The sequence below is a fragment of the Nicotiana attenuata genome, unplaced genomic scaffold (genome assembly GCF_001879085.1).
Source record: "Nicotiana attenuata strain UT unplaced genomic scaffold, NIATTr2, whole genome shotgun sequence".
NCBI lineage: Eukaryota > Viridiplantae > Streptophyta > Magnoliopsida > Solanales > Solanaceae > Nicotiana > Nicotiana attenuata.
The window spans coordinates 191,467-214,160 of NW_017671314.1; the positions used below are offsets into that span (position 1 = coordinate 191,467).

Below are 22,694 nucleotides of genomic sequence, written 5' to 3' on the forward strand. Positions count from 1 at the left end.
CCGTCCGGAATACAATGTTGGACAGAAAATAAATACAATAATCTGAAAGAGACTTGATGGCCGCGGGTCGTCTCGGGAAATGCAGCTCACCTAAGTCTCTGTATCCACCATGCTGCTACGCCCACTAGGCCACTGGAGATGCATGTGCCTGTGCAACAAAAATGCACAGAAGTGTAGTATGAGTACGAAAACAACGTGTACCCAATGAGTATCCCGTCTAATCTAGAAGAAGTAGAGACGAGAGGTCGACTTCGATACTTACGAGTGGTCCAATAATGTTATCTCAATAGTATAGTAAATCGGGGATTTTTATAAACGTGGTAGTAATTCAATGGAATGAAGCAAGTAAGAAATTCTTTCTTTTATAGGAAATTTCCAAAATTTCTTTTAATCAATTATACATATATTCTCAAGCCAGGAAAAAGACAACAACGATTTCAATAAATTTTGAGGCAAGCAATACAAGCATGCGCAAATCATGCCGAGGACGTATGACCCGATCCAACAATAATTAAACTGTGCACTGCCAGAGGGTTGAATGGCACGAACCATCGCTCGCAAATCATACATGCGACGCGGTCAAATATAAATAAACACAACAATCAGTCAATCAAGACTTCATCAGGGAACAATTATCCAAAGAAAAGCCAATTCTCTTTTAACAATTCAAGGAAATGAAGTTTAATCTTTTTTTTTAAGAAATTCATTTATTAGTTCTATGTGATTTAAGCAATTCAAACTGTCAATAAGATTATAAATATTCCAAGTATAGCATGCTTCTGGGTCCTAGACTACCAGGACTTAAATATAATAGTAGCTACGCACGGACTCTCGTCACCTCGTGCGTACGTAGCCCCCACAAATAGGAGCACAAATCCAATTAATACACTTATGGGGATAATTCCCTCTTACAAGATTAGAAAGGAGACTCACCTCATTTCGAAGATCCATAACCGGCATTCCACGCCCTTCCGAAGATTCGAATCGATGCTAAACGCTCCAAAGCTAGCTAATAATTATGCAAATCCATTAATATAGGTTCAATTACACATTACAATCCAATTCATAACAATTCCTAACCCCGATCGAGAAGTCGATAAAAATCACCCTCGGGCCCACGTGCCCGGATTCTGAAAATTATTGAAAATAAATATTGCCCATAACTAATTTGGTCTATATCCAGAAATTCATCAAATTTCGTCCATGAATCGACCCTCAAATCAAGGATTTACCATTTTTCAACTTTGGGGCTCAAAATCCCAATTTCTACAATCTGAATACTGATAAAAATAGAAACCAACAGAAATAATCATGGAGAAACATCAAAATAAAGGGCGGATATTTACCCCTTTGTTGATACGAGAACAACACCACAAAAATCACCTCAAACGGAGCTCTAGAACTCAAGATATGCCCAAAATACTAAAATTCTCAGTTTAAAACACTGTCCAGGCAATATTTCTTCATCGCCTTCGCGGGACACCTTCGCGTTCGCGAAGGGCAATTTTTCGCATTGACCGGTCAACCAGAAATCCTTCTTCGCGTTCGCGGAACCTCTCCCGCGTTCGCAGTGAACAAATCTTCACACCAGAAACCAGCAATATTATTCGACACCGAAATGCGCATAACTCCCTCATACGATGTCCAAATTCAACGATTCTTTTTGCTATGGCTCCATAATTACAATACGGATCTAATGGTACAATAAAAACATAATTTGGAGATCATTTACTTAATATGGTACCCTTTATGTCCAATGAAACGATGTTGAAACATCAAATAAGAGCGCGATACAACCCGAAACACACTCGAGGCCCCCGGGACCCGAACCAATCATACCAACCTGTCCCAAAACACATTACGGACTTGCTCGAGGCCTCAAATCATATCAAACAACGCTTAAACCATGAATCGACCTCCAATCCAAACTTTATGAACTTTAGAATTTCAAACTTCTACTTTCGATGTTTAAACCTATCAAATCACGTCCGATTGACTTCAAATTTTGCGCACAAGTCATATTCGACATTACGGACCTACTCCAACTTTTGGAATCAGATTCCGACCCCGATATCAAAAAGTCCACCTCCGGTCAAACCTCTCAAAAACCTTCAAATTTCTATCCTTATCCAAATGGCTCCAAAATGCTCTACGGACATCCGAATTCACTTTCGATCGCGCTCTCAACTCCAGAATCACCATACGGAGCTACTCCCAAACTCGGAATCCTAAACAGATATCAATAACACTGAAATGCACTTCAACCCAAACTTATGAAATTTTTTCCAAAATGCTAACTTCCACAATAGGTGCCAAAACGCTCCCGGGTCACCCAAAACCCGATCCGGGCATACGCCCAAGTCCGAAATCATCATACGAACCTGCTGGAACCTTCAGATCCCGATTCCGAGGTCGTTTACTCTGAAATCCAATCCTAGTCCATTCTCTCAACTTAAAGCTTCTGAAATGAGAATTTCTTCTCCAAGTCGACTCCGAACTTCCCGAAATTTAATTCCGACCACGCGTACAAGTCATAATGCCTGAATTGAAGCCGCTCATGGCCTAGAACTGCTGAACGGCGCACTAGGGCTCAAAACGACCGGTCGGGTCGTTACAACCTCAATTATGATTAATATGTTGTCCTTTCCTTCAAGAGATACGAAAACTATATATGGTAAGAAAATCAGGACAAACACCTAACAATTCTCCCCCTTGACTTGAATTTTCTGACAAAATAAACTTGATCCACATTCTTCACATAACGTTCAATAGGTCGCATCTCCAAATCTCTGCCACAAAGTTTGTCTGAACGTAAGTAGCACTTCGGTGAAATTTCTCAAACAAAAATCATGATTATCGTTAAATAGATTGCGGCTAGAACTAAACCCGTCAAGATGAATCTGTCTTGAACCTTGCTCTGATACCACTTGTCATGATCGAAATAATTAGGTGTCTTGCGGAAGCTAGTAAAATTAATCTTGAACGACGATAATCAGACAACAAAAGAGAAATATACCAAAAAGACATAAACATTAACGTGGTTCGATTTATTGACCTACGTCCACAAGTGGAGATGAGCAATCCATTATATAAAAGAGAGTGAAAAATATCGAGAGAACAACATCACAAAGAGAAAAACACAAGTGGTAGGCTAACACTTGTCCCGAAATTCTCCCTCTGAAAAGACTCTCAAACTCCATGTGGCTACATTGTGGGTGCTATCGAATGACAAGGAAGGATCTTTAATTTATAGAAGTTCAAACCTTTTCCTACAAGAAAAAGGACTAGCCAAATATGAGAGATTTATAATTTCCTTTCCAAGAAAAGAAAAACTCAATTATGATAAATATGTTGTTCTATCCTTCAAGAGATAGGAAAACCAAATTGATAAGAAAATCAGGACAAACACCTAACAATAGGCACCAAAGCCAATGTCAACAATTTTATTGAGAAAAATGATAAAGTAATAACCAACAAATATAGTTTACTAACCGAAAGCGTTTTGAGTTTTGACACTTTTCACTTGATGTGGTTAAACTAACTGAATTTGATTAACATTTTAAAATAAATTATTTCGCCTGTTTGATACGAGGAAAATTTGCAATGTATAATATTTCTTTTGCAGTCAGTACCACTTTATGTTATAATAAAATATGGGGGGGGGGGGGGGCGGGGGGGGGCGGGGGGGGGGGGGGGGAGGGGAATTCATCCAGTCCCGTCAATTTTAGAAAATTTGTCAAATTATTAATTCACAATAAGCGAATATGTCCAGAAAAAGTTAGATTGAAAGGTGTACGATATGCCATTAACTCGACATAATATCATGATATTGAGGTGGCAAGATAATTATTAGTATATTATTTTTGGGGAAATATGACATGTTCGCTGAGCCATATATATAATTACCAAGATAAAGTACTTAATAGAAAGAGTTCAAGAGCATTGGAGTCCTGGTTAATGGTAAAGTTTATGCTAATTTAAATCAATCGTAGCAGTAGTGTTGATGCATTAATAAGATTTGCTTTTCAGGTTGTGTTCGATATTATATACGATAGAAATCGGGGCTATCCGATTTTACTATCTGATTTAAACAAGGACGTTGCATCGAAGAGCTAAGGCATCGAGTTCGAGATCGAGGTTGGTATCAATCGAAGCAAGGGGAGATAGACGTCGAGTAACATCGGGGATAGATTAGTAACGGAAAGAGCAAGATATCCATGATTGGTCGATGATCGTGGCGTGAATCTCGGAACCGACGCTGACGGTTATTGATACCAATCATGGATTTTACTTTCGAAATTAGAGTTATACCTCATTTAGGATTCCTCTACTATATAAAGAGGAATTCTTTTCATTTGTAAAGAGAGACTGACTAAGAAATAACAATACACTGCTCTTTTACTTGCTTATAACTTACTACTATTCTTATTGTTCTTAACGCTTAATCTCGAGCCTGTTCCAATCAAGGACGATGGCTTGCAACTACACTAGTTTGATTCATCTTAATCATTTAATTCATTTATTTATCTAGTCATTTATCAATTGGCGTTGAATCAGATCACGTATCTTTAGAACCACATTACAAGTTTAATTGCTACTCGTATTTCGAGGTAAACAGTTTGGACCCCACCTTGGGGCTAAGGATAATAGTGATTATTCAGTGCTAATTCTGGTATAACACACTATTTTACACTTGTTTCTTGTCAAGAATTTTGTTTTCAGGTTGAATCATGTCAAACTCACAAAACGCATCTACACACGGCGACAACGGCCTCGAACTCCATGGAGAAAACGAGAATGTTATCGCCCTAGGAGTCGAGGTGCCATAGACTGACCTCGGAGGAGCACCGCCCGTCAACCCGGTTGATGTCAGTGCTCATGTTGCTTTGAATGCGGATTTAGGCGCAGACCCCAAAGGAAGCGTACACAGAGAGGGTCGAACTGGCGGTCGAGGTACACAGGGCAGAGGAGACGAAGGAGTCAGTCTCCAAGTAATATTTGAAATGCTACAAGCCCAAAAAAACACCATTGCCCAGTTGCAAAATTAGCACGGGGCACCAAATAGGGTCGAACAAGAGGTTACTCGTCGTACCGAGCCAGTGCCTGAAAGATCGGGTGATAATACTTCGACAACCGATCCTGTTATAATGAGGATGCTCGAGGAGCTTACTAAGAGAACAGAATCGGGAGAAAAGAAAATCGAGGCCAACGATAAGAAGGTGGAAACTTACAACTCCCGAGTCGATCAAATACCGGGGGCACCACCAATCTTAAAAGGAATGGGTTCCAAAAAATTCGTACAAAAACCGTTCCCTCCGAGTGCGGCTCCGAAGCCCATCCCAAAGAAGTTCCGTATGCCCGATATACCTAAATACAACGGAACCTCTGACCCAAATGAGCACGTTACTTCTTACACGTGCGCCATAAACGGAAACGACTTGGAAGATAACGAAATCGAGTCTGTATTGCTTAAGAAATTCGGGGAGACTCTATCGAAGGGTGCCTTGATATGGTATCATAAATTAACCCCTAATTCTATTAATTCGTTTGCTATGCTTGCAGATTCTTTTGTAAAGGCACACACCAGAGCCATTAAAATTGCAACAAGGAAGTCGGACCTTTTCAAGGTAAGGCAGAAAAATAACAAGATGCTCAGGGAATTCGTAACTCGGTTCCAAGTGGAGAGAATGGATTTGCCTCCAGTCACCGATGACTGGGCTGTTCAATCTTTCACTTAAGGTCTCAACACTCGGAGTTCCATAGCTTCACAGCAGTTGAAGCAAAGTTTAATCGAGTACCCGGCTGTCACTTGAGCCAACGTATATAATCGGTATCAGTCAAAGATTAGGGTCGAGGATGATCAACTGGGGACTCCTTCGGGGTCCGTTTATCCTAGCAGGCCCATGGATAGGATCAAAAGGGATATCAATCGAGAGACGAGGTTGAATAGAGATCGATATCAACCGTACAACGAAGACCATAGAGGCAACGGATCTGGGCAAAGCTTCGCACGAAATGAGAGGAGAAATGGTCGATGTCAAAATTCACGGGGGCTTGATGCCGAGGAAGATCACGTTAAATATCCAAAATCCGAATAAAGGTACGGCCCCATTCCAATCCTTTGTATTTTTTCGACTAACACTTGCAGGCTATCGACAAGGATTGGCATGAAGCTTTGGATCTTAAAGCACGTGTTGCACTCTTTTTCCCTTAGACCGGTTTTTGTCCCAAATGAGTTTTTCCAGCGAGGTTTTTAACGAGGAAACCATTGTTCGTGATAACTTAGAGCAATTCAATAGTATCCGAGGTTCCCTACAATAAGCCTCGAGTACTGGGGGGCATTACCCTCGAATGTCTACTTTGTTGCAAGGAAATCACTTCGTGACAGCGGGGTCTCGATAGGAAAATGTTGTAAGGGTCAAACGGTCAGATGAACTGTGCCCATATAGGTTACTCGGACCCTAACATCAAACAAGCGCGCATGTATAATCATCTATTGAGAGAAGTATTTTTCCTTGCCGATATCCCCTGCCTTTAGAAAAAATTTCCTATTTTATACTCTTGATCTATTGTGTAAACAGGCTTAAGAGCCAACCATGATGGAAGTTCGAACAACTAACCCCACGCTTGAGGACAGCCGTCGAAAAACAACGAAATTGAACTACTAACATTCCGAGACCATAAGACCTTAAAGGCGACCCTCGATTTTATAGGCCACGGCCACCCCACTCGGGGACTGACACTTTAGGCAAGCTCGAAGTGAACGAAAATAAGCCCAAAGGGCAAGTTCCAAACTAAAGAGGCTACGGCCAAATTAACACGGATCGGAGACGTCCGAAATCCGTAACAAATACGAAATCCGTAACAAATCGAAATCCCAAGGTCTATCTTAACCCGAGTTCGAGCAAACTCTACACTCGGGGACTATCTATAAAGCCTAAGGGCTAACTTTACTTCGAGTTCGAGCAAATCCTCACTCGATCATAAAATCCCAAGGGCTATCTTAACCCGAGTTCGAGCAAACACTCACTCGGGGACTATCTATAAAGCCTAAGGGCTAACTTTACTTCTAGTTCAAGCAAATCCTCACTCGACTGTTAAGCCTAAGAGCTACTCAAACTCTAGTTCAAATGGTCATTCGGGGTCCATCGATCTCGGTCGAAAAAACAAAGCCTCGAGTATGGATTTCTTCAAAGGTCTCCCTCTGAGACCGACACTTTGTGCGCTCCTTAGCCCGAACCTGAGCGGTTCCTTTTGCAGAACAGTTTTAGATGTTTTGGCCATTTTGTTTTCGTGAGCAAGGAAAAATGGAGATTGGAATATTTGGTATTTCGGGAAGAACAAGCAAAGAAGCTCGAAGACTCAATTCGTTTCTTGTCATTACACTCCAAAAAATGGGGGGGGGGGGGGGAGGGGACTATCTGTATACGGTAGAAATCGGGGCTATCTGATTTCACTATCTAACCAAAACAAGGACATTGCATCAAAGAGCTAAGGCATCGAGGTCGAGATTGAAGTCTCTTTCGAGATCGAGGTTAGTATCAATCGAAGCCAGGGGAGATAGACGTCGAGTAACATCGGGGATAGATTAGTAACGGAAAGAGCAAGATATCCATGATTGGTCGATGATCATGGCTTGAATCTCGGAACCGACAGAACCACTGACGGTTATTGATACCAATCATGGATTTTACTTCCGAAATTAGAATTATACCTCATTTAGGATTCCTCTACTATATAAAGAGGAATCCTATTCATTTGTAAAGAGAGACTGACTAAGAAATAACAATACACTGCTCTTTTACTTGCTTATAACTTTCTATTATTCTTATTGTTCTTAACGCTTGATCTTGAGCATGTTCCAATAGAGGACGATAGCTTGCAACTATACTGGTTTGATTCATCTTAATCATTTAATTAATTTATTTATCTAGTCATTTATTAATTGGCGTTGAATCAGATCACGTATCCTTATAACCATATTACAAATTTAATTGTTACTCGTATTTCGAGGTAAACAGATATGAACAAGTATATTTGTGCCGATGTTCTTCTTTTCCTTTCTAACTCGGAAAATAACATGAAAAGGCTTTCTATCTTTATTTTATTCCTATTTTATTTTAACGAGATGATATTCCCATAAGAAGTGGAGTACCGCATAGACAAACAAATATATCTATTCGAATCTGCACGAGGCGAAATTATTATTTCTGAATTAAGGCAAGTCATCAAAATGGCACATCAAATATCTTAATTGTCACTTGGCTTTAGAGGCTTCCAGTCCTTTTGTACTTGAACTTTCTATCTTTTATGAAGTAGTTATTCAGAAAAATATTACAGGACCTTGCATAGTTGCATGAATTAAGCTTTTAATTTTTATTCTTTGCATACATACCTAGTCAAATATTTTCTTAAAATTGGTCCTAGCGTGGGACTTCGTTGTGTTTCTTGAAAATTTAATACTTCTAGCGAGTGATATGAGCTTTCTTTAATTAGCTGACATGCTTCAGCTATCTTTCTTGCCTAAATTTTAATTAATGACGGTGGTATTCGGCGCAACTTGCGCAATCTCAATTTCATGGAATATCGGTTATCTACCACCGATATATATATCGAGTAGTTTTGTCTATTAAAACTTAGGCAGATAAGAAGAAATCAAGTAATATTTCTTTTGCCTCCGCTGGAACAAAATCATTAATTTCCATAAAGTCTATGATCATAGTCACTTCAACAATAACATATCCAGTGTAGTCTCACATGTGAGATTTAAAAAGCGTAGCGAGTAAGCAGCCTTACCCTTGCCTTTATACGATAGAAAAATTGTTTTTGATAGACCCTCGCCTCAAAGCTAGCATGCATGGTCATTTGGGGGGGAGGGGGGGGAGAAATATGTGCTTGATGAAAAAGAGAGAACTTGTGTAATGGGTATACATCCATTGAACCTGGTTAGAAATTTTTTTGTATTTTATAATTAAAAAGGATGTTTGTGTAAATAAAGCGTGATTAAATGCGCACTTACGTGCTCAGGGCTATAGGAGCAGGATATTTTTATAAAGCGCTATCTTTTAGTGGTAATTAGCTATCTATAGATACCATTTACTATATTACGGATTGTAGATACGTTTTCTGTTGTTATAAGATGTATTAGATTTATTTAAGCTACTGTATTCATGAATACAGTAGCAAAAATAGGCGTGTATCAGGGAAGTCCAGCTAATCAGTTGTTGTATTCGAGTGTATTCGACTGTATTCATGGCGTTAAACATGGGATTACAGCTGGACAGATTATTGCATTCGACTGTATTCGACTGTATTCACGGCGTAAAACAGGGGATTACACTATTTTTAAACGGAAAGTGAATCAATTAACATAATAGACTCCTAAAATAACTCAACAAACTCAATTATAACACACAAATTTGTATTTCCAGTTATAAAAAAGATTCTCAACCGAAAAATACCCCAATAACATAGCAATCTTTAGAGAAATTATATAATACATCTGAATACATAAAGTATATTAATTAAAAAAATATATGAATACATTCATGGCATATAGTGAGACAGTGAATACAATGAAATACATAGAATACAGCGGGATACATTGAAATACAATGGAAAAAAAGACATTGAATACAATGAAATACATGGAATACAGCGAGATACAATGAATTACAATGAAAAAAAAAGACAATGAATACAATGAAATACATGAAAATACAGCGTGATACGTTGAAAATACATTGAAATATATTAACAGAAAATCAAGTTGCTCTGCCTCAAAATCCGTCATCTTTGTTCAAGAACAAACCCTAATTTCCGGCGAATCCGCCGTCGAGCAAAAACCCTGAATCTCACTGTTCCCACGCATCCTGTACAGTAGCCGAGCAAAAATCATGGCAAGACGTTAAAGCTTGAATCTTGTATTGAAAATCATGCAAATTTTTGTTGGCTTCATCTCCTTTGGATTCCATTTGGGCTGCACAAAATTCATACATTGTTCCCACGTTATTCATACACTTCATCTCCTTTGGATTCCATCTAGAAAAAATCATACACTGTTCCCACGCATCCTGTACAGTAGCCGAGCAAAAATCATACAAATACGGTGGCTTCATCTCCTTTGGATTCTATTTGGGTTGCACAAATTTGAGGGGAAAAGTTAGAGAAGTCTTCGTGGTATACCAAGCAAAATCACCGCTTGTGACTAATGGTAGGTGATGTGGGTGAGAGGAATTTTGAGATTGAGCATCGTGTTTTCAGGGAATGGGGGAAGAGAATGGCATAATCAAAGTAGAGAGAGAAAGAAAATAGTGGAACTGAATAGCGTATTTAGTGGCTTAGGGTTAGGAGGTAACCAAAATTAGATATTTTGCTATAAACATTAAAAGGTATCTATACAATATAATTTTTCAAATGGTATTTATTTAAAATAAATAAGATGTTAACCTTTGCTATTTCAATGTATGGTGCTAGTTAATTATCCGGTGGGTAATTAAATAGTTCATTCTCACACTTAAAATGCTTTGCTAGGGTCTTTAATTACTTAATTCACTACATTTTCCAACATAGGTGCATAGAGGAGGTCCTCATGCTACACTGTCTCCTTTCCCTTTGTAGCCTATTTTTTTGACCAAATCGTGTGGCTTTCCTTTTCAAGACGTAGTCTCGTTAAATACGTAGAAATAATTTGTAAGGTGTCAAATCTCTTGTTGTTCATTAAGTTTTTTGTGGATTTGTGATTCAACCATATATTAAACAAAATTTTACATTTCTAAAGCATATAGAAGAGCTCTAGTGTCCTATTATGATTGTGATACTATTTAGAATATAAACTATTTTCATATGTGGATATGCACATGTATTATTCAATTTATGGTCTCCTGGTCACTTACTTGCCCAATTTTATTTTAGCACATATCTGAAGACAGTGATGTGGAGTTATGCATCCAAACAGATGAATGCAAATCTCCATATTTTGTTCCTTTTGGGACAAAGATTAGTTAGGAATTATTTGGGATATCGTATTCTCCTAATCGTTCTCAATCGTGGACACTTTTTTTATCAGCAAAATTTAATTTGACAAAAATGAAGTGTCACTTCCAACGATATCCCACAATTTGTAGGCACAAGCAGCATTCAATTGTGTAATGGTCAAGTTCATCTTAAACCTGAGAATAAAAATGTCCGCCCAGAAGCGGAGCCAGGATTTTAAGTTTATGAGTTCTGAATTTTAGAACGACGACTTCAAGTACTAATGACTGGGTCCTAAATTTAATATAAGCACAAATTTTAGAAATTTCTTAACACAAAATATATTGTTTGAGCATAAGTTATTGAGTTCGGCCAAACCCGTAGCATGGCTTCTGCCTCCGCCCCTGTGGCCCCCGATTCCCTTGGGCCTAAAAAGGGACTACCTTGTTCACACAAGCATTTGATTTTCTATCAAGAAGTTTAATGTTTTTTGGGTTTTTCACTCGGTATTCCGTATCTGTATTAAGGTCCGACTAATATGAATTCACACCACGTAAGACCTTGTCCACATCAAGAAGTTTGATCAGTATGATGAGGTTAGATTTTTTATGCTGTTCTCTATACAGCATAGTACAGTTTCTAACCACAATGTAAAACAGTTGAGAATAGAGGCCCTCTTAATAAACAAGTTTTCTTATTATGTCATTGTTTTGGCCCCCACCCTTCAGGACTTTCAACTCATGGCCAAGATGGTCTTTATTCTCCCACTTTGGACCACAATCTTAAATACAATGTACATGTAGATAAAAAGAATAGAAATGTAAACAAGAATATTGATACACTAAGAAATTAAATTCTATTTATTAGAAGAAAAAAGAAAATCAAACATACTTCCATTAGATTGATGAAAGAAAAGTTCAAGTACAGAAGTCAATACCCGAACCATACAATTTTTCTTGCCTTAACACACTATAATGATAGACACTTCTTACCAAGAATTTTCTTGTATGGTGCGTTCTTGACTTCCTCTTTTAAGCAAAATGAAGATACCACAACTTTAAAAGGGAAAAAAAAATGCTAACCAACCCCCCAAAAAATAAAAATAAAAAAAGATTATGAGTTGTGAAATGTAATAAAACTGTGACAGGATGAGTAACAGTGGCAGAGGGGAGGAAGCATATGGACACAGTGACATTGAGTCAGATACTCAGGAGTATTGATGAAGAAGCATTGAAAATTCCCAACTACCTCCAAACAGAAGCAGAAGCAGAAGCAGAGGTAATTTAAGTAGCTGAACTGATTTCAAATTTGGATCAAGAAGTGGAGCAATTCAAGGCAGCTTTAATTTGGTGAACAGTGCTACCTATAAGGTTATTCACAGTGTTTACTGATTCAGGACTCATTTTAGCTGATGGCAAGCTGCTTACTAGAATTTGGAACACTACTGTTATAAGTGAACCCCCTGACCTGCCTCCTATAGTACTTGCATTTGAGCTGCTGCTGCTGCATGATGCTGCATCTTGGTCTAGTTGATGGCCATCTGGCGATATCGTGAACCCCGAGGGTAGTAATGGGATATATGTGGGGTCCTCACCGCTCATCGCTATGTTGATAGCCGGTACATCGACTGGACTATACACCACTAGTGCCCCTGATGAGTCTATGCAACTTTCTTGGAGTATTAACATGTTGTTCTGGCTAGTGTTATAGGCCTGCAAAAATGTAACATTCTCCTCATTATCAAATTGTGTCATTTTCAACATAAAATAAAGAAAAAACTTTTTACTAAGAATATATGTTTAGTATGGTTTCATCAAGTTACCCGCAGCACTGAAATGCAGTTCCCTGGATGAGAGCCATTTGCAATATGAGCTACTTCTTGCACTGGATTTTGGTTGGAAAGGACATCCCACTGTGAACATAAAAACAAATGAATTTCTCTAACCAAGAATGTATTTCAGATTAACAGAAAAGATAAATTTAGTTATCATGCACCAAGTTATCCCAATTTACATCAGGTTAGGATAATAGTAAATCGAAACAGAAATCAAACGAAAGATATTCATTTCCCCCCTGCGCAAAGTCAAAAGAATCTACATTGTACTATATCTAAATCTAGAAGCATGGTCAATTTGCACAGACCTGGGGTCGAGTCCGTTCATCCCTGAAGAAATTGAAGACATTTTGTGGAGGAACTGGCAGCCAAATGGTGGTGGCTGCACTAATGATTACACCATTGGGCTGGCCAGGATCGGTGCTCTTCTGAAGGGTAGCTCTGACTTCAAACTCATTCAATCCAGAAATTGTGTTCCATTGATGTCCATTAGACGGATTTATGCTGGCACAGAAATTGCTCACCATTCTTTTTGCCAGTTTCATCATGCTCCTCTTCCCTTCGGGTGATGGAATTACTGCCACCAAAACGTGACATATTAATCGAGCACTTCAATTTTTCTAATTGCTAGTAGTTGGACGAATACGAACTATTGAAAAACACGAATTTCAATTTAAGTTACCTCCACCAAGGTCATGAGTAGGGTTGCTATTAACCATGAGACAAGCATATCTTTCACAAACCCTTTGAAGAGTGCCAATCCATCTTTCTGCTCCAAACGCCAACCCACTGTGTATAAGATCTCTACATAGCCTATGAATTATACCTTTCTCTTCCACTTCTACATGTTCCACCCAAGTAACCTATTTTGAAAGACAAAAAAAGGTCAGAAATCTCATGTATTAAATTGCAAATGTAGAGCTTAATCACAATAATTATGATTAGTAGAGCCATTTGGATAACCTTGGAATAACCATTGGGCATATCTTGAATCAAGCATCCTGATGGAAGCCTATGAACCTTGCAAGAAGTCGACGAATACAGATTTTCTTGAGTTATATCATAAGAAACATCAACTATTGCCCACGAGCCTTGGTCAATCTGCTGGCAAAACCTTAGGAAATACAATTGTCGCGTTGGAACCAATGGCGAAAGCACTTGCAATTCTTCATACATCTGCATGTAGCGCGCATCAGTCAATTTTCAGCCTTTAGAAAATTAGATATATTTCAAGGAAAAAAGACTAATCCATCTTTATTAAGTCTGTTAGTTTTCTTTACCAATTGCAATGTACTCATTCGGCTTCCCATCACACCAGATGATATTACTTCAAGCGTCCTAGCCTTTGAAACAATTGTAGGAAAGAATTCCTGCCATTTATTCTACCATATATGTAAAAGAAAAAGAAGATCAGTAGCAGTCTTAAACTCAACATTTTCTATATATATGCAACAGAACAATAACAGAAAGTTGGACAACAAGTTAACTAACCGCGTCCATAAACATATCGACCAATGCTAAACCATTCATAATAACAACACCTGAATCCCTGGAAGCCTCAATCCGAACATTGTGGTTTTTTAAATGACTATTAGCCCTTGGGAATATCCGATCATAGTTCTCGAAATTAAGTACATCTTTGCCATCAATAGCCGACTTCATCCACAAAGGTTCATTGGTTTGCACCAATCTAATGAGTTCCTCCATTGCATTCCCAGCAATATCAGCCATAAGGGACTTATCCATGTCCGATAAATTCAACGAGGCGAAGGCTAAACCCGGAATAGTCGATGAACTTCCAGGTAGAAGATCGAGATCAAGATCGAGGGAATTAGGGCCATGGCCAACAAAACTAGACATAGACAAATCTAGTGAAGATAGATGAATAGGTTGCACTGGTGGGAGTTGTGAAATAGGCCTCCCTATATATTTAGCAGCAATACTAGATACTTTATCAAGCTGCATGTCAAAAGAAATAAATGAAATGAATGAATACATCAAATAATAGGGATATATAGAACAGAATAAGATTAAAGGGAAGGTCTGAATTGAATTTAAAGAAGATTAAATGAGGGAAAAAATTAAATGGACCTCTTCTTTTAATTGCATGTTTTCTATTCTCAACTTTTGCTCATCAAAATATGAATCTTCAGTAACAGGAGGACCTCCACATGATGGGCAAATCACATTCTTGAGTGCTTCTCTGATTGCTATATTTTCACATCGAATTTTATCATTTTCTGCTCTAAGTGCACAATTGTCTGCTCTCTCATGTTGAGCCTAAAATCCAATGAGAAATTTAAAGCAACTACAATTCAATCGAATAAACAATAGTAGAACACTTAAAAGAGTAAAGAAACTTAAAAAAGAGAAAGATGAAACAAACCTTCATTTGAGTCCTTCTATTTTGGAACCAAAACTTAATCTGACGAGGAGCTAAGCCTAAATCTCTGCTTAATTGCAATCTTGTCTTCTCGTCTGGATGAGGACATTCTTTGAAAATACTACCAACATAAAAAATAAATAAATAAATAAGAAGAAGTAGTTGTAGATTGAAAAAGAGTAGTGAGAATTGCAAATGCATGGCTAGTATTGTGGCTATATATGAAATTACAGTTTCTTACGATTCAAGCCTTTGAATTTGGTTAGCAGTGTGACGATGATAACGTTTCTTCCTCCGCTCGGCGGCGTCGTGGGGATCGCCACCGCCGCCGCCGCTGCTGGTGCCACCTCCACCACCTCCGCTGCCGTACTCCATATTCATATTTTATTGACAACCCTCAACAACGGAATAAACTTTGGAGTAGTACAAGTACTTAGTTTCAAGAAAGAGGAACTGATGAAATTCAGCTATTCCCATCACATGAATAGTGTAAGACAGACACAAACAAGAATTACTGATCAGACCTTTACTACAACTACCAATATTAAATACTACTGAATGGAGAAATTACCATAGTAAAGACAACCAAAAAAAAAAAATTTAATAGCACTAGTACTATACTACTATACTACTATCACTAGTAACGAGGAGGAAAAAAACGATAAATGAGAAATCATTAAATCAAGAATAATGATGATGATATATTATAGAGAATGGAACTAGAAAAGGGAATAAGCAAAAATGAAGGTGATATTAGCATAGTTCAAGCAAAGACCAGCCATATGTAAGGAGTGGATATTTAGTAACGGATGTAATATCAGAAATATATCTATATGAATATAGAGAGAGCATGAATTTAGACATATAATTTGGTGGAGAAAAAAACTGCTAGAGATAAGAAAGAGATTTTTTTTTTTTGGGGGGGGGGGGGGGGGGGGTCGAGTAGTTAAGAGAAAGATTGGTGATGGTTATAAGGAAGAAGATTGAATCCTCTCCATAAGAGGGAAGACAACTCAAAGGCATATGATATAATAGCGAGGGGTCGGATCGGAGAAGTGTAATATTAATATAGCGCACCAAATACTATACGACTGCTACTATTTAGTCTTTACTTACCCTACAACCTACGTACATAGGGGCGGATGCATATTTAAGTTACTTTGATTCATTTGTGCCTAATATTTTTGATGTGGTGCATAAAATTATGTATATATAAAAATTTATTGAAATTATAAATAAATACTCCATTCGGTCCACTTTAATTGATTTTTTGATTTTTTTTGTGGTCCATAATGTTTGATTTTTTCGAATATCAAGAAGGAATTAATTACTATTTTTCAAAGTTGCCGTTGGAGTATAGAGCCTAGGAGTATTTGTTGTATTTTCAATGAACAGATTAAGATTAATATGGTCAATTTTATTGTTAATTAATACTAAAAGGTAAATTCCTTAATATGTGTGAAAACAACCAAAAAATCAATTAAAGTAGACCGAAAGGAATAATAAATATGAAGTTATAAATTTAAAATATAATGAGTTCAATGTTAAATCTTAAAGATTGAACCCACCCACCTTAAAATCCTGAATCCGCAAATTCTGAATCTGCCTCTATAAGTAGGGGTGTATAACCCGAACCGGAAAACCGCACTAAACCGAAAAGTCAAACCAAACCGATTAAAAAAACCGATTAGGTTTGGTTTTGATTTGGTTTGGTATTGAGTAAAAAAACTCGAACCAAACCGACATATAAATATATGATTTTTATATACTTTTAAGACTTTTTATAGAATTTTTTTTAAAAAATGTCTAGAAATATTCGTTATTCGAGCTTGAAATGGTATTTCGATAATTTAAAATTAAATATAATATATTATTATATAGTTTCATATTTATTTTTATGTTTGATTATTAAATTCGGTTAGCCTTGAAAGTGTACATCAACGTAAAATTATTGTTAGACCGCTAAAAAATAACTATCATGTGTTACTAAGAAAACTCTTCCATAAGAATGTTTTAATAGATCATATATTTGTTATTTTTTTAAAATTTTTACTAAACAATATATTTACTTATAAAAAATTTATCAAAGCAAGATTGAATTAATATTCACATAACAAAAAACCCCGAAAACTCGAAAAATCCGACAAAACCAAACCAATCCAAACGATATATTTGGTTTGGTTTGGTTTTGATTAAAACGTTAAAATATCATGGTATAGCCAGTTTTCACACTGGTCAATGAAAAATAGCCAGCGTTTATCAAGTCAATGAAAAATAGCCACTATTTTGCTGCAACAGGGACTGGTCCAGTATAATATACGGGAGTTCTGGTGCATTTGTGTACGAACTCCAGCATATTATGCTGGACCGGTATACTTTACTAACTCCCGTAAAATTTGCGGGCGTATTTTTTCGGATTTTGAACAGTGTTTTCGCTCAGATTTAAAGTGGCTAAATTTCGATGACTTTTGAAACTTGGCTATTTTTCAACGACCAGTGGTAAATCTGGCTATTTTTGAATTTCTCCCGATTAAAACCTAACCAGCCCGATCCAAGTACACCCCTATCTATAAGTACACACACTTCACAAAGAGCTTTTAATTAAAGGACGTGCGCTCTGTATGTGTGCGTGCCTGTGGTATTGACTATTGTAACTGACGACTTAATAGTCTGATCATTCGGAGCTATTCTCGAAAATATATTACTGATCTATGTTCATGGTTTTTCACTTCTCTCTTTGCCTCTTGTATTTAATTAAAAAAATATTTCTACTCAATCTCGTTATTATTAGAATATCTAATGTCATTGTTAAGGATTATTCAAATGGCCATAGCAGCTTTAACAAAATAGCAAACACGGCACTTCTATGTATCTTTAACTTCTTGAAATTTCAACTATCAAAACTATTGCTTTAACAGTTTACCAATATGCAATATGTGCAGTGCCGGTCCAACCTAGTTTGAAATTCTATGTTCTTTTTTCTTCTCAGAGGAAATTTTATGTTCCAACAATTGTGGACTTGTAAAAGCTACTAACAGAATTTTTGTGATCATCTTCTTAATTTTATTCTTCCAAAAGAACATTTTTTTTACTCGCCTTTCCCCTTTCTATTCAAACTTCTCATCCTATCTGAAAGTTATCGTCTTAATTTGAATTAATATTCAAAACTAACTTAAGTTTAGACCCCTTTGTGATAATGTTAACGTGTAATAAAACACCTAAAGAGTTTGTAGTAATGTACCTTTTTAAGTATTTAGCACCAAAAAAAGTAAGAAATAACGGTAACAATTCAAATTTGGAACTTGTGAAAATGTTTTCCTATCCAAGAGTAGACGTATAAGCTTCCAGCATGAAATTAAATATGAATATTTTAAGACATGTAAAAGACGAATAGAGTGACAAATTAAATAATTTCGGATAGGGATATCTGCTTGAGTCTCCATTTGATAATCTCATTCTAACTCTAAAATATGAAATGTGAAAATTGCAAACTTATACAAGTTCGATTTAACTAATACAAGTTCGATTTAACTAATACAAGTTGTAATATTTTAACCGTGTGATGATCAGCACTTTGATCCATTTATTTAAGTCAGCCCAAAATGCAACAATAAAAACATATACTGCATGTCTTAAGTGCAACTGTCTTGGTGGGTGCATGTGAAGAAATATATACAGAAAGGACCTAACCCACCAACCTCGGGCCCCTACCACCAGGGGTGCGCAATCGTTATAATTAGGGGCGGTAAAATGGTTAAAAGAAACCAGTTAACCACCCATATTATCCACTAAAAAATGGGTTGGATAATTATCTTTTTAAAAACGGGTCAAATATGGATAATAACCATATTATCCATTTAGAAAATGGATAATCAATGAGTAACCAATGAATAACCAATGGGTCTAACTTTTACATTTGTAAAGCCTCAAATTGGGGGTTCCTCAAGTTAGAGAGACTAAGAATTCTCCCAAAAGTGATCATATACAAGAAGTCATGGATAATATGGGCCGGTTAACCCGTTTTTTATCCGTATTAAATATGGGTCGGGTCGGATAATTGATCCATTTTTTAATTACCCGTTTTCGACCCGAAGCATATCCGACCCGCCCGTTTGCCACTCCTAATTATAATCTATGTGTACCCAATAACTTTTGCCTGGATCATTTATTTTATTTAAAAATTTACTGAATGTAATAATATTTAATTCGAAACTTAATCTATGATTCGGTTAAAATTATATATTACAACTTGAGATTATTATAGAAATTTATAAACTTAAAATCCTAGATCCATCTCTGTATATTACACTGCTGCAGGATTCGAGACGGCTTTGGTGGTGGGTGTGGGGGAGGGGTGGTAGAAAATACTATGGGAGAGTTAACGTTGGGAATTGTGTTATCTTTTTTTTTTTTTGGTCAAACTCAAAAATTCTCATTTAACCAAGTATAATATTTACAACTTACTAGCTCATTTGGACTCTTGAACTAGTCTCAAAATAAAACTAAAAAAATAGACTAAACAATCGCTGACTCTCGACTACAACTTCTCTACTATCTATCGCTATATGTATCTATACATATCTAAGTAGGATAGTTGCTCGATCTTTCTAATTCCTTATACCATTTGGTCTCTTTCTGCCCTCGTATATGTAGCTCTAGAATAATAGTCTTCACCCTCTGAAGGCTTGCTATCTTCTTCTCTTGAAATCTTTGTTGATTTCTTTTTGCCCAGACATGATACACTACAGCTGCAAATAGGAATCTTAGCATGTGTGCTCGAACTCTGCATGAGCTCCTTTTTTCAAGCCATTCAATCTCAGCATTCCAGCTACCTATTTGGTGTCTTTTTCCCAGCCATTTTAACAGTATTGTCCACATTTTCCTAGAGTAATCACACTCAAAAATAGATGCTCCATTGTCTCCTCAGTATCTTTCTCACATAGCACGCAATCACTTGCTATTGATAGTCCCCATTTTCTTAATTTGTCCATCGTAGCTAGCTTTTTATGCATAGCCAACCGTAGTATGAATTGATGCCTGGGTAATGCTTTAGAATCAATTGTTATCTTTTTCCAGTGACACTTAGGATATTGGGGCATTGTTGCCACATATAGCTTCTTAATACTAAACTTCCCCTTAGTGCAGTACTTGTTCAAATTAGCCGAGGGATCCTTTTGAGTTAGCCAATCTCAAGTGTCAAATGTTTTCCTAACTAGCCAGCAGGCCTGTTTAGGAGCTTGCACAGTCAGTACATCCCTCCCTTTTATATAGTAGTTGTGTATCCATTGGATCTAAAGATTGTCCTTGTTGTCATTTATTGCCCAAAGAAGTTTACACAAAGTAGATTTGTTCCAATTCACCACATCAATTACATTCAAACCTCCAGCTGAAAGTGGCATACATATTTTATCCCCAAGCAACCAGTGCTCTTTTTGAAGATTCACTGCTCCCAGTCCAGAGGAATGTTCTGCAAGTAGTCACTATCAGCTTTGTTATCTTTTTTGGAAGTAAGAAAATCTGTGCCCAATAGGTCTGCATTTCAAATATCACACTCTTGATCAATTGCATTCGATCACTGTAAGATAGGAATTTGGTTGACCAGCATTTGAGTCGTGCAGTAATCTTTTCAATTAATGGCATACACTGCTGGATAGATAACTTCTTTGAAGACAATGGAACCCCTAGGTACTTGAATGGAAACTCCCTTGCAACAAATTGCATCTCTGTAATAACCTCTTCTTTGAATTCCCTTGGAACTCCAGCAATGTATAATGCCCTTTTCTCCATGTTTGCTTTCAGTCCAGACACCTCTGAAAAGTGTTGAAATCTACTTATGAGTAAGCTTATTGATAGCTTATCTGCTCTGCAACACAAGATTAGATCGTCAACAAAACATATATGAGTTATGTTCTGTTTGGAGCACCTCGGATGGTAGTTAAAATCTGGTATACTCCCCAGTGACTTCAGTGATCAATTCAGGTATTCCATCACAATACAAATAAGTAGGGAGACATTGGGTCCCCTTGTCTAAGCCCCTTTTTTGCTTGGAACTTGGTCGTCAATCCTCCATTTATCAGTAGAGAATAGCTACTGTTGTCACACACTCCATCACAAGCTGTACAAACTTCACGGGCGTACCAAATTCAAGTAGTATCATCTTTAGGAAAGGCCACTCAACTGAATCATACGCCTTTCTTATGTCAACTTTGACCAAACATCTTGGTGAGACCCCTTTCTGAGTATATCCTTTGACTAACTCATGGGCAATAATAATATTATCCAATATATTCCTCCCCTCGATAAATGTTGATTGAGCAGGTCCAACAATGTAATCCACCACAGTCTTTAACTTTGTTGTTAGAATCTTTGCAATGAGTTTAAATACTGTAGAACAATATGCTATCGGTCTAAACTCCTTGACAAATATAGGGCTATTTACTTTGGGAACTAATGTAACTGTAGTGCAGTTTATACTTCTCAGCATCTACCCATTTTTAAAAAATTCCTGAATAGCTTGTTTGACTTCACCTCCAACAAGGTTCCAGTGTGCTTTAAAAAATTCAACAGGGAAACCATCTATTCCTGGAGCTTTTTCATTAGGCAAATCTTTAAGTGCCTGATCAATTTTTTTTTTCTGTTATTGGTCTGTTGAGCTCTTTCTGTTGTTCCTTAGTTAAGCAAGGTCCATTTCTAGCTGTGTCTATATCAATACATGGCAGTTCATTAGCACACTCTCCTAAGAAAGATTTTAAAAAAACTTGTAAATTCTTGCTCTATCATTGTTGGTTCAGTAATTCTGGCCCCTTGATCATTGTATATTGAACCAATTCTATTTTTTGCCTGCCTTGCTTTTAGATGTGCATGAAAGAATTTGGTGTTTTGATCTCCCTCTCTTATCCACATTGCTCTGGATCTCTGACGCATCACTTGCTCATTAACACCTTCCCATTTTTTTATCTGCACTATCAGCTCTTTCTCTTCTGATATCAACTGCTCATTGAATGGATCCATATCAAGTTTCTCTTGAATAGTCTTTATTTGTACCCTCAGGTTGTCCAGCTTCTTCTCTAAAGAAGACACCTCTTTGTTCAGCTTCCTTACTCTGTCTTTTAACCTCTGTAATTTCATCCAAATAGAGTACATAGTATGCCCCTGTATATGTTGACACCATACTTCCTTCACAGCTTGCTCAAACTCCTTATTATTCAATAACACATTATATAGTCTGAATGGCTTTTGCAAATAGGACTTTACTACTATTGTGTTAATTATAATAGGAGAATGATCAGAAACTCCAGGCTTTTCAAAAATAGCTTCAATACTACTATATTTTGTCAGCCATGAAGCATTTCCAAAGGCCCAGTCAATATTACTATAAATCCTGTCATCTGCATCCCATTTGTTACACCAAGACCATTGGCACCCCTTTCTGTTCAGTTGTCCTAACCCAGTATCAGCAATGCATCTTTGAAAGTCCACCAATTCAGCTTGTTGTACTGGTTG

General features: G+C 37.2%; 1 protein-coding gene across 1 annotated transcript; it reads right to left on the minus strand.

Annotated features, from left to right (window-relative positions):
• Nucleotides 1-11,850: 11,850 nt before the first annotated feature.
• On the minus strand, nt 11,851-16,084 carry LOC109207501 (homeobox-leucine zipper protein HDG11-like). The gene is made up of 10 exons (XM_019370439.1): nt 15,433-16,084; nt 15,195-15,312; nt 14,900-15,088; nt 14,300-14,767; nt 14,089-14,190; nt 13,772-13,984; nt 13,491-13,671; nt 13,117-13,385; nt 12,797-12,886; nt 11,851-12,686 (listed from the first exon to the last, which is right to left on the minus strand). The coding sequence occupies exons 1-10, from the start codon at nt 15,570-15,572 to the stop codon at nt 12,288-12,290; spliced, it is 2,169 nt and encodes a 722-aa protein (XP_019225984.1). The 5' UTR covers nt 15,573-16,084; the 3' UTR covers nt 11,851-12,287.
• Nucleotides 16,085-22,694: the final 6,610 nt, after the last annotated feature.

Coding starts and splice junctions, on each gene's coding strand:
- LOC109207501 (XM_019370439.1), bottom strand. CDS start 15,572: ATGAATATGGAGTACGGCAGCGGAGGTGGTGGAGGTGGCACCAGCAGC. Junction 15,089..15,194: donor ATAGAAGGACTCAAATGAAG/GTTTGTTTCATC, acceptor ATTGGATTTTAG/GCTCAACATGAGAGAGCAGA. Junction 13,985..14,088: donor GAATGAGTACATTGCAATTG/GTAAAGAAAACT, acceptor CGCTACATGCAG/ATGTATGAAGAATTGCAAGT.